At 36.5% G+C, this 13,215-nt stretch overlaps 1 protein-coding gene across 2 annotated transcripts; it reads left to right on the forward strand.

The window, feature by feature from the left end:
- The first annotated feature begins 4,947 nt into the window (after positions 1-4,947).
- On the forward strand, positions 4,948-12,859 carry LOC135204819 (peptidyl-prolyl cis-trans isomerase D-like). Of its 2 annotated transcripts, none has more exons than XR_010312347.1 (7): positions 4,948-5,186; positions 7,348-7,485; positions 8,534-8,829; positions 9,283-9,411; positions 10,488-10,606; positions 11,999-12,200; positions 12,445-12,582. XR_010312347.1 is itself a non-coding variant. In XM_064235008.1 (7 exons), the coding sequence occupies exons 1-7, from the start codon at positions 5,120-5,122 to the stop codon at positions 12,661-12,663; spliced, it is 1,107 nt and encodes a 368-aa protein (XP_064091078.1). In that variant the 5' UTR covers positions 4,949-5,119; the 3' UTR covers positions 12,664-12,859. The 2 variants fall into 2 exon arrangements, 1 of the variants encoding a protein (XP_064091078.1); XM_064235008.1 differs by having other exon boundaries at positions 4,949-5,186; positions 11,999-12,137; positions 12,445-12,859.
- The last annotated feature ends 356 nt before the right edge of the window (positions 12,860-13,215 follow it).

Here is a 13,215-nt window from a genome sequence, read left to right on the forward strand (position 1 = left end):
GAATATTTGTCTGATAGTTTTTCCTTTCTTTCTTTCTTTTTAATAGATTCTATGTGCCCAGCTGGCACATCTACGTGGTCACCACATGAACACAACATTACGAAATCGTTGTGGTCACGTTACATTTGTGTGTGAAATAAACGTAGATCTGTGGAAGCAACATAGAGATTTACGTGAAAATATCACCTCCTAACCATTAACATAGCGCTTGGGAATAATGTTCTTGTAATGATAATGAAAAGTCTAAATTAAAAACAGTACTCAGTATTGACAATTTTATTCTATCAAAAATAGTATATGTCAATTGAGACATTTGTAAACAAAGGAAATGTTATATAATCAGGTACAGTGCATAATTAGCTGATATTGACAAAAAAATATTTACATTTCAATGCTGGGTATAAAAATATATACAAATATATATTAACAGAAAAATTAGTACATTCCAAGGGGGTTTGGGGTATAAATACTACAAGGGAATATATATCAAAAGAAAATTAGTACATTCTATGGCTGGGTATGAATATTTACGAATAAAAGAAAAATATGGTACATTCCAAGACTAGGTATAAATATATACGAATATATATTAACAGAAAAACAGAGTACAAAATACAGTAACAAAATACAGTATATTCCATGGAAACTAATATGTATCAAGAAAAATTTAGATTCAAGGGCAGCAATAGTATACAGCCATAGATGAAAAAAAAGAATTCCAATAAGAGTACAAAATATACAATAATAAAAATAGCAAATTCCAAGTAGGCCGTAGATTAGTAAATACAATGTCAAATATAGTACATACCATAGTCAATGATGTGTTTTAAGAAAAATAAATATTACCAGGTCATAAACAGTATACAGCATATAAACATAGCTGGAAAAAAAATCCACGAAAGGTATAAAATATATATTAACAAAAAAAGCACATTCCAAATAGGCCATAAATTGGTATAAAATACAATGAGGAAAATAGTACATTCCATTTTCAAAATTATAGGTTAAAAAAGAATAAATTCAATGGGATTAATTAATAATAAAAAAAAGAATTCCATAAAGAGCATAAAATATATATTAACAAAAACAGCACTTTCCAAGTAGGCCATAAATTGGTATATAACAAAATATTTAGATATGTAAATTCAAGAGAGGGCATAGATAATATACATATAAATATATTTGAACCAAAAGAATATTCCTGGAAGAGTAAACAGCATATAAAACCGAAAATAGTGCATTCCATGGGCAAAAATATTTTTGGAAAGAAAATTTTAAAAAAGGTTAGGCATAAATATAGTTTTGTGAAAAATAATTCATATCTCATGGGCTATACATACATATATAAATAAAAAATAAAACATTTCTCTTAGGCCCTAAATATATAACAAAAATAGTACCATAAAGCACAAAGATATTCTGCAAAAAGAAGATCGCCTCTGATTCATAGTAGTACTCTATTTTATCTCTCCTGGTAACAGTTAAGAAATAAAAATATGTTATGAATTATAACATCATGAATTTTATCTTGCACAAGAGGGTTCTTTGGAGAGAGGTATACTTATTTGTGCTGATTCGCTTGCACATCGACAATGACTGCGTTAAGTAGTAGCAGGTGGTAAATGATGGTTATGTGGTATAGAGAGTGGGAAGTATGATGACAAGAGTATGTGTGGGCGGAGGGCCTCATACTGTATATGACCTTTCTGGGGCACTGGACATCTTGCACTCTATCTTTATTTAAACTGCGCCTATACTCTGTTTTTTCCCATCTGTCCATCTGCCTGTGGTATTTGCGCATGGTAACACTGCGTCCCGGGCTTTAAATAGTATCCCATTTCGAATATTAACGGTGTAATTCGCGTACAGTATATTATTAAAACACTTCTTTTCAGGTGCAAATGTACACCCAGATATCCTTTTATTTACCCAAAACTTACACATAGCGTAACTATTTAAAGCCCGGGACGCAGTGTTACCATGCGAAAACACCAAAGGTGGATTGACAGATAAAAAAAAAACAAAAAACTGAGTATAGTTTTCTGAATCGGATGACTCTTAATTGTGCTATTAAATAATTGGGTCTTTTAGGCTCAGGATCCTGTGGGAAGAGCCAACATTACGATGTTAAAGTTGAGAGTCTTGACTTTTCTTAAAAGGAATCAAAATTTATCACAAAGCATATGAAAAAAGAGGGGTTTTTATATGGGGGTTGTAAGAGATGTTTAAGAAATATGTCTACCCTGACAGCATCTCTAAAACAGGTACTGAGAATAGGGAAGAACAGGCAAGAATGTGCGCAGTGGAAAGGGTTTACCTGAGAGAAGCATGTGGAGTGATAGATAATAGGGCAAGACTGATGGGAGTGTTTGTGTACAAGTGGAGTGGAAAGTAGACTGGAGAAGGGAATATGATGGATATCGAAGTGCTGCTTTAATACCAAAATGCATATTCTTTATTCCTTAATATCAAAAATGATCAAATTAAGGGAATACCTAAACATTAATTCAAGCTCAATGCTCACCTTGTATTGTATAGCCACCTTTTCTTTTATGGGCATGCTTCAGGACTTCACTAATTTCATCTTCCTTTCTGTAGTTTCTTAAGAATGCTCCTTTGGGTAGAGAAACCAAAACATATGACGTAAGCAAGATTCAATTTACATTTTAGAGAAATCAAAACATATCAAAGGTAGCAAGATTTAATTGTTTTAATTTCATCAACCACAGCAAAAGACAAAATTTTAAAAGTAATTTGCATTTTTCATAACTATACAAACCTGAGTTCTTTACTCAGGTTTGTGTATTTGTGTAGAAACAAATATTATTTTACTACTTAAGATAATTCTGTAAGTCGATGTTGTAACTAAGAAATTCTGAGGTACACTTACTGATGACAACTTTGCAGATAGGAAGATCAGTAAATGGTAGCTTTCCTTTTCTTCCCTTTAGACTATATGAGGACCACACACTATTGCTTCCAAGATTCTTATTTTTAATAATCCTATGCACTGTGTCTCCAAGGCTATGCCCTCCTAATGATGACAAATACAGCGTCTGCAATATATAGGAAGAAAATAATAAAATTTACTGTTCTCATGCATAAAAAATAGCCTTACATCTATATTCAGAGTAGCCAGAACGGTCTGCTATATATAATGGCAGCCCCAAAACGCTTGAAAAAGCAGTTCTAACCTCCAAGATAATATAACTTGTTCTTGCCAATTTATTTTTGAAGCTACAGATTGTAGCAGGTTTACCATCAGCCACTGATTTTCCTCAATTTTCTGAGGCGTGTCAACATTGTAGCTCTGTACTCCGTATCTAGCAGATAGATTACCAGTCTCCAATAAACTATTTTTTCAAAGCAGAGGTGCTACAGTATGCATATTCAGATATTGAGCACAATTTTCTTTATGTAAAACATTTAATAAATACATGATGAAAAGTATACCATATACCTGCAGCCTCTGCCTCTGACGCAGCTACAAATCCTCTTAGACCTAAATCTGCAAATCTTGAAGATGTGGCTGTGAGAAAATTGATTATATATGAATATGCTGTGTAACTTTAAGGTGTTATATATTTCACTACATCCAAAATTAATGCACAATCAAATTACAGTTTAAAATGAAATTCAGTATTTCATGTTTTTAAAGGGATATTTGTACAAAAACATCGCTACCTTCATCTGCAGCTCCAACTAGAGATAATCTGAAATAATAATTATTGTAGATTACCTGTTAAATCTTTATAGAAATACAGTAGAATGAGACAAGGTCAGTTTTAATAATCAGTCTTTGAACTCCATATATCCAAGTTCCCTAAAATAATTTTGCGAACAAAAGCACAAATCTTGTGCACATAACTTACCTTTTGTTCAACTGGAGTTTTCCTTTAAACCTTTTTGAGACCTCTCGAGTGGATTCTGTAAATGAATTAATATTCATTATTTCATGCCAATGATGCAACTCAAAATACATCTAATTCATATCATACATATAGTTTTAAAATATACCTGATTTGTAGTTCTTTATATTGCCATTTTTTATGGACTTTTCTTTGGTAGGGCAGTGAAGAGCTGTCTCTGGAAGATGCATCAAATCCTCCTGTAAGAAAAGTGTTGAATGTAGTGGTAAAGGTTGACAACTTATATTTAGACAATGATCAAAGTTCCCCCAAGCCACCAAAACAACACCCCCCCCCTACAAAGATTAAAACACTACCAGATAAAAGCATTAAGCTTAGCTCACGAAGCAGTATACAGGAAGGGAAGCTCCATTGGTTAAGTTACAAAATGTTAGGCTAGGTTAGTTTACCTTATGGTTGCCCCATAATAGGTTAGGTTGGTTTACTTTACGTGGGGTCCAGTGCGTTAAGGGAATTTCAATTAAGGTAACTAGCCTAGATTTTCAATGAAGCCTATCTATACCCTAACGTACCTTTGGAGCTTTTATAGTTTGGTTGGGACGGACCGGGTCACCAGTTGATATGTGGGTAAAGATCTACCATTTATTTACTATTACACAAGATTTGTAATGAATAAAATAGGAACTATTACTGGTGTATTTATAGAAACAAAATAGTTCAGAACAATGTTAACTTAAAGACGAAAAAACTATTATAGAAACAAAATAGCTCAAAATAATGCCAAAATAAAGAGTAAAACAATTATAAAAAGCAAAACAACTCAAAATAATGTTAGAGAGAAAAAAACAAATTATAGAAACAAGATAGCTCAAAATAATGCCAAAATAAAGAAAAATACAATTATAGAAACAAAATAGCTCAAAATAATGCCAAATTAAAGAGAACAAACCAATTATGAAACCATAACAACTCAACATAATGCCAAATTAAAGACGAAAAAACAATTCTAGAAAGAAAATAGCTCAAAATAATGTTATAATCATTTAATAGAAAGAGCCGTTACATCTCCTACGCCCTCTCGTACCCTTCCCATACTACTACAACCACAATCCAGGCGACAAGGCCGCATTTTCGAGGAACTTTTCTGGAAGTTTCCGACGCCGTCGGCCTACCAGTTCCATTTCCGGACGTTTTCCTAGCATTTCCTCGTCGTTTCCTCGCAGGAGGAGGTTTCCGCGCCGTCCGCAGCCATGAACTCCGCCCCTGAGAGCGGAAATCCGCACGTGTTCTTGGACGTCAAGATCGGGGAGGAGAATGGTGACATTTTTTCTTCATTTTAAAATTGAATTTAATTCAATTTCGTAATTTTTTAAATTTAAATTCAGATCATTTGATAATTGGTTTAATAAACCAATAAATTACGGTGTATTAAACGGGTTCATTCAACCTAAAACTTGAATTTTTAAATAGTAATTTGTGAGAATTTTTTTCTTTGTTTACTTCAATCTTCTCGATTTTTCTGTAGGAATTTGGGTTGTATTAGATTAGTTTCATATAAGCCAAGGGGTTGCGGTTTAGTAAACCAACCAAGGGGTTATGGTTTAATAAATCAAGGGGTTGTGGTTTGATAAACAAAGGGATTGTGGTGTAATACATAAACCAATCGATTACGGCTTAATAAACCAAAGAGATTATGGTTTAATGAACCAAAGTATTATGGTTTTATATACGAACGGATTTAGGTTTTAGTAAGCTGCTTTATTAGATAGGTATACCTAATCCAAGGAATTTTTAATCCTAATTGGTATTTTTCTTTGTTTATTAATACTACTTCTTTACATTATGTTGTAGGAATTTGGGTTACTATTTTATTGATTGGTGTAATTAAAAAAAAGGGATTATGGTTTAATATACCAAAATTAACCTAAACCATATGATTTTAGGGCAATAGGGGGAAATATCCTTTATGTGGAAAGTCTAATTTTTTTTTTAAAGAATCCCAATTTGTTATGACTGGTTTAATAGTTAAACCACTGTGTCTAAACCTATGCATAAACCTGAACAAATATTTTGTATGAATGAATTATTTGTTAATTTTAAAAATCTTACTAATTTCTGGTGTTGGAAGCCAATGATTGTTTGATAAAAACAAAAGGGATTACTGTTTAATAAACTGCTAAGCTAAACCTAACCCAAGCCCAGAGATGTCTAGATATACTATTCTGATAAATATAAACCACAAGATCAAATATATTTTGTAAATTAAGAGTCCAAGCCCAGACCCAGGTATATAACCTAGGCTAAACTGTTTCAGTAATGGTCACGAGTATTGAGGAACATGGGGTAGTTTTATGTTTCTGATATTTAGTGTTCCTTTTTGGGGGGGAAAGGGGAGGGACGCTCGTTCAATGGGGCCAAAAGCTCCCCCGGCCAGGTCAGGGTACGTCGCCCTAAGTCAGGTTAGGAAAGCAAATTCTGTATAGGTCAGGATACAGCGTTCTAGGAGAGGTTAGGTTAGGTTTCGCCGGTGGAATCTTTGTTCGTTGGTCTTGGCTGGTCCTTAGAGGGCTCAACCCCACTGCAGCCAAGCAAGGGCACAGTGCCCTAGGTTAGGTTGTGATGAATAAAGTTACTTTAGTCATTTTTAGGTAAGAATGTCCTGGTAGGCTACTCCCGCCGTTTACCGTTGCTCCGATAGTAATGTGGGTGATTCCCTTAGGCTAGTGCGTATCAATGATGTGTCCCCCCCCCCCGTACTTTAAAAATTTTTAAAACTGCCTGTTTTGTTAGTTGAAACTCAAGAAAAAACCACTAATATAAATGGTTATACCTGGGTTTTTTAATAGTTTTGTCACAAAACGTGCATTTTATGATGAAATTGAGAAAAAAATAGGAATTTGTGCATATTCCTCATAGAAAAATACTGCTAATATGTGAATTTCTCCTCACATAATGGGTAGATACAGTCCGAAGAGATATCCGTAAATACGTAAGTCCGCGAATGCCGAGAACGCAAATATGGGGGTCCATTGTATGGTCTAGAAGACAAAGATATCACAGAGCCAATCACAGAGAATCACTGTCTCTGACCCAAGCTAGAGTCTTTTACTTAAAGGCCATCTTGGACACGTTCCTGCACGAGTAGTCGTGTTTTCAGGTATTCGTTGGCCACAAATATCCTAATCTTGAGGAATTTCATGGCTGTAGCGTGATGATATTTGCACACATGCATGATGTATAATTATGAATGCGTTGACTGGGAATACTACCTTGATGTTAAAAGTCCTGGTTTACAGACTTAAGAAGAATACTGATTATCTTGAATATATTTTTTTCTGTCAGAAAAATGACAAAAATCAGATAATTGGGTGGAAGGTTAGTACTAGTATTTTACATGGAATGTTTTTATTTTTAAGTTTACTGCTTTCGATCAATAAGTAGCTAATAAGAAGTCATTTTCTTTTCTCTATCGTTGCAGTTGGGAGGATAGTGTTGGAGCTATTTGCCGATAAATGTCCTCGCACTGCGGAAAACTTCAGGACATTATGCACGGGCGAGAAGGGCATGGGTTCGAAAGGCTACCCTCTACATTTTAAAGGATCCACATTTCACCGAAGTAAGTTAATGCTTTGAATTTTTTCAAAAACAAAATCGTACATTTTTTTTTAATACTTTATAATCTAACTCTCATGATGTGGTACTTTTGGCAAATAAGCATATGATGAGAATACTCCAGAATATTTATGGCTGTTCAGACAATTGCTGTGAAAACAGTTTCTTGCAGGTATTTCATAACTGTAATGTCTTCTCCAAACTTTAAGATTCTTTTTGTAAACCACCTTCCAGTTAGCAAATAAGCTGTCGCCGAATGATTTTTTAATGCAAATTCTCATAGTTCGTAGATCCAGGGAAGATGGAATTTGTGTTTAGAATATTATATCTCTTGCTGAACCTGATGACTGGTACTACACCAATATTCTATTTCTGATTGCAAGTGATTCATGGAAACCATCTTTTTATTTGGAAAGCCTGCCATTTCAGTTTGCTGTTGTTCTAGACTTAAAGCTGTAAACAAAAAATGAGTTGCATTCAATAACTTGCTTTCATAACTGATCAGAATATCCAATCCCTTTTGAATGTTCCCTATAGACCCCATATAGGCCTATACTTACAGCATTCCTTTGTCCCAGGTTCCTGTAGATGCTACTGAAGGGTCTTCACTGTGTCCCATCAGCTGTTTTGCTCTATGCTTTTATACTTTTCCTTTATTGTATGATGTCTCTTCTCATCTGCAAAGTTGTCCAAATTCTTTAAATTTACGTTGCCTCAATCTTCCACCTCTTTCAAGAATTATTCCTTCAAACAAGCCGTATGAGGCTGTCAGTGGACTTCACACAGTTGCACTGTAGAAAGTTCATTGCAGCATCCCTTCAGCCCTAACCGGCAACCCCTTTCATTCCTTTTACTGAACCTCATGTCATATTTTCTTCCTTCCATCCAACTGGCCACCCTCTTCGAACAATTATTTCACAGTGCAACTGCGAAGATTTCCTCCTGTTACACCTTATTGCTTTCAGCTTCCCTTTTCATAGGTCCCAATGCTTGGCGTCTCGCTTAAATTTTATTTCCCCATTCCAATCGCAGTTCCCCTTGTTTCACTACAGTTATCGAGAACTTCATGGTCCAAGGAGGTGACTTTACCAACCATGACGGAACAGGTGGTGAAAGCATATACGGCGAAAGGTTTGACGACGAAAACCTGGAACTGAAACACACCTCAGACGGTATTCTGTCCATGGCCAATGCAGGCCCGAATACCAATGGCTCGCAGTTCTTCATCACGTTGGACGCCACTCCTCACCTCAACGGGAAACACGTCGTCTTCGGGAAGGTTGTCAAAGGGATGGGAGTTGTGAGAGCGCTCGAGAAGGTTAAGACGGATGGGGATAAACCAGTCGAGGTAGGTAGTTTATTATTCAGCTCTTACATTACCCGTATTCATTACCAGAAGTACGAAGGGCTATAGGATGTTAAAGAGATTGTTTTTTCATCTTTTTAGACTTGTAGTCTACAGGGATAAATAATCAAGTAAAGGGAAATTGTGTGTAACAGTTTAATCTTTTTGCTTTTGGGAATGTTAGTGGAAGTCTTTGGAATGAGTACAACTTATCTCTTATCTTCTCTTATAATTATCTTTGTGGTTGGGAGGTTACATCTGTGTATTATTGCATATCCTTATAACTTGCTTTATCATAACATTGTATATGTTGTATGGGGTTTAAAGAAAGCATCCCTTTGCAAATAAAACAAATTAATACCCAGGTTTTATGTAGGTTTTGATGTTTACGTCAACTTTCTTCAGCGGGCATCTCACTCGGAAAGTAATAGCCCTCTAATCTGACCTTGCTTACAGAAATGCGAAATCTACGACTGCGGTCAGTTCGAGCCTGGGCAGTCGTTTGGCATCATGGATGACGATGGTACCTGCGACATTTACCCCCAGTACCCGGAGGATTCGGATCTCGACTTCGGCAATATGGCTGTGAGTATCTTTGTCGTGGCTATAGTACTGTAGTTTGGAAGAATTACAGGAGATTGATTACTTATGTGGTTATGAAGTCATTCAGTGCTGGAATGGAAACAGACTAGAAACATTTGAAAGCTGTAAGAGGAGGAGAACCTAACAATTGCACCATGAAACAATTCTTAGGAGAGGGTTGAGGAAAGTAAATTGGAAGAAGGAATATGAACGGAGGTACAGTAAAAGGAGTGAAAGGGGTTGTAGTTAGGGGACAAAGGGATGCTGCAAAGAACAGTATAATGCTTACACTGCCTGCATTAGGTGCACTTAAGTATATCTTAGTTTTACGAGACCACTGAGCTGATTAACAACTCTCCTAGGGCTGGCCCTAAGGATTAGATATTTTTACTCGGCTAGGAACCAATTGGTCACCTAGCAATGGGACCTGCAGCTTATTGTGGGATCCGAACCACGTTATAGTGAGAGACGAATTTCTATCGCCAGAAACAAATTCCTCTGATTCCGCGTTGGCCGAGCCGAGAATCGAACTTCAGACCACCGGACTGGTAGCAGAGTGCGAAAACCGCTCGTCCAACAAGGAACTCTTAGGTGCACTGATAGCACTACCCCCTACTGGGCTTGTTTGCCTATCGGCAGCAGAGTGGAGTCAATAGTATGGTACATTTTAGGTTATCAAATCTATAATTTGTTTCTGGTTTTGATAGATATTTTTATGACAAGACTCAATAGACTTTTTGCTATTCAGTAGTGAGTACATGATTGTATGTATAAGTATTACTTAATAAAATCCACTTGGGACTGAAATGACCTAAGAACAGTTTGATTCAAAGATTAAAAGTTTTCCTCTTGTTATACCTTTCAAAGGTTTTTGCTGTCATTTTCCATTTCAGGGCTGAATGACCTCATAGGTCCCAGCGCTTGGCTTTTCAGCCTAAATTCTACCTTCTATTGTATTCTATTCTCACTAAAGAGCATAAGAGTAGAATTATGGCTCAGTTGTTGTAAAATTCTGTGAAAAAGTTAGTGCTGTGTGTGTCCTTGTAAATCCTTCAAAAATCGCTCACTTCTCTTTCCAGTTGGACCAGTTACTCAAAGCTGTTAGCGACATAAAAGACGCTGGCAACATGGTCTTCAAGAAACAGGACTACAACACTGCCATCAACAAATATCGAAAAAGTCTCTTGTACATTAATAGGTAGGTTTTTGTGGGATAGTGAAGTGCTGCAATGAAATTGAAATGAAAAATGGATTGATGTTGCTTGCATTAATACAAACTCTATTTGTTTATGACATGTAATTGCGTTATGTGCAGTTGCTGTAGTATTTGGTTGTGTCTATTTTTTGTCTTATAAATTGTGAAAATACATCACAGGCAGTCCCCGGTTTACGACGTTCCGAGGTTAAGGCGCTTTTCAATTATATTTATCAGAAATTATTTCCAGGGTTACGACGCCTACAAACACTGATCTGGCAGAAGAAATATGACACCAAAAATGCAATAAGAATGCAGTTTACATAGTATTTAATGCACCCAAAGCATTAAAAGTAAGGTTTTCTTAGGATTTTTTATGATGTTCCGGCTTACGACGCGTCTCAAGAACGGACCCCCCGTCGTAACCCGGGGACTGCCTTACTGTAGTATTTGATCTACTGTTACTGTTAAGATGTAACAGCTCTTATGTGTGCATTGTTACTTTTCATTATTATTGAAGTATGGGAGGAAACACTATTGAAGTATGAGAGGAAATACTATACAGTTTGAAAGCGCCTCAGCGGCGTGGTTGGTATGGTATTAGTGTCCCACCTCGGTGGTCGTGGGTTCAATTCTCGGCCATTCCATTGAGGAGTGAGAGATGTGTATTTCTGGTGATAGAAGTTCACTCTCGACGTGGTTCGGAAGTCACATCAAGCCGTTGGTCCTGTTGCTGAATAACCACTGGTTCCATGCAATGTAAAAGCACCATACAAACAAACAGTTTGAAAGACAAGAGAATAAGTAATATATAGTTCTTCATGAGTAACTGAAGGCACCCTATTTCCCATGCATATGCAAAGCTGACAACGCTGTTATGACTACATGTGAATTTAAAACTCAGAAAACCACTGTTTTTCATATTTGCTGCAACTCCCTTATGACTGTATATTGTCTTTTTGCAGTGTGTGTGTGTTAGTTAATAATTTGTGCACACACACACACTTCATCTTTGTAAAATGTCATCAAGCAGATTTTGTGTAGTCCAACTAGTCTTCCAGATGGATCCTAATTCAGTAGTTTAGCAAGGTCATTGAGTCACCACTAGCTTATTGTATAGCTCACTTGATAGAACCGGGCGTAAGGGACGATGCAAAGAACCTCTGGTAGCATCTACAGTGTGCCACACAAGGTGAACGAAGTGGTACCATGGGGTACAAGAAGTGAAAGTAATATGAAATGGTTTGACTTTGACTTTCCTCATGTGTAACTCGATCTCCAGCACAGTAATACAGAACTTTTTTTTTTTCCTACACTGACAGTAAAAGTAATTTTGTTTTAACATTTACTTGAATTTGATGATCTCCAAGTAACCTTTTGTCCTTTTTCAAACAGGATTAGAGGGAGGGAGGAAGAACTGAGTGAGGAAGACGAGAAGGCTATCAACACCCTTGCTGTCTCATGCCTTTTGAATCATGCGCTGTGCTGTACGAAGCTCAGTATTTTCAACAAAAGTATCCAGGATTGCAGCGAAGTAAGCGTTTAAATCTCAAGTACTGACTCTTAGGCTAACCACTGCTGATGTAAATGCCATGGGGTATGTAAAATGTTTGCAGAAAACTTTTCCAGCAAGGATGCACATTACTCCCCTATATTGCTAGTCTCCGTGTATTTTAATACATTTTTATATAATTATTAAGTTGAATGTTCGTAAGTAGGTGGCGTCTACAGTCGAGCTTATGAAGAAAATTTTTAAGCATAACCCATTTTCTTCAACTGATGAGATTAGCAAATTCACATAAATTATTTGTACGTACTTATCAATTTTTTTATTTCGACAGGCAATAGAGATGGACGAATCCAATGCAAAGGCGTACTTCCGTCGGGGGCAAGCGTACCACCTCGTCAAAGACCTGGACATGGCCAGGAAGGATCTCGAGAAAGCTCGGCAGCTGGAACCGGAGGACAAAGGAATCGCAAAGGAACTCGCCGTAGTCATAAACAAAATCAAAGCAGAACGAGACAAGGAGAAAAAGGCCTATGCCAAGCTGTTCCAGTGAAACCTTTCCATTAGGGACTGAAGTGCCAGTGTTTTTCTGAGTTCCGTAGGACTTTTCCATGTTTGTATGTCACAGAAGTGCCAGTGTTCTTGATTTCCGGTTTTCTCTTGAGACGCTAAGGACCTTTTCATTTTTATACGGGACCTCACTATGCTAAGTTCTCTGAGATGCTAATAAAGTCATAAAATTAAATATACTTGAATACTTTTACTATTCATTGACCAGGGTCATAAAGGTAATCAGCTGACCTAAAAATAGGTGACCAAGTTTTCCCTGCTTTTCACAGTGTACATGCGAAGGAGGTCAGGCCTTGTGTGTTAGGTCTCACCCGACCTCAAAATTTTATTACAAACCTTCAGCGTACTTAAAAGCGGTATTCTGTGCACGGATGATGGATAAAAGATGGAAGTCATACATGGTAACAGTTATGTTGCCACTTTTAAGCTGAAGCCATGTTTAGGTTCAGCCTAGTCCAGTAAAATCAAAAGATATATGGAAAACTTTAGTTTTTAGTGTATACACAATGAACAAAATCAAAATTTTACTTGCAGA

This window comes from Macrobrachium nipponense, chromosome 47 (genome assembly GCF_015104395.2).
Source record: "Macrobrachium nipponense isolate FS-2020 chromosome 47, ASM1510439v2, whole genome shotgun sequence".
NCBI classification, from domain to species: domain Eukaryota; kingdom Metazoa; phylum Arthropoda; class Malacostraca; order Decapoda; family Palaemonidae; genus Macrobrachium; species Macrobrachium nipponense.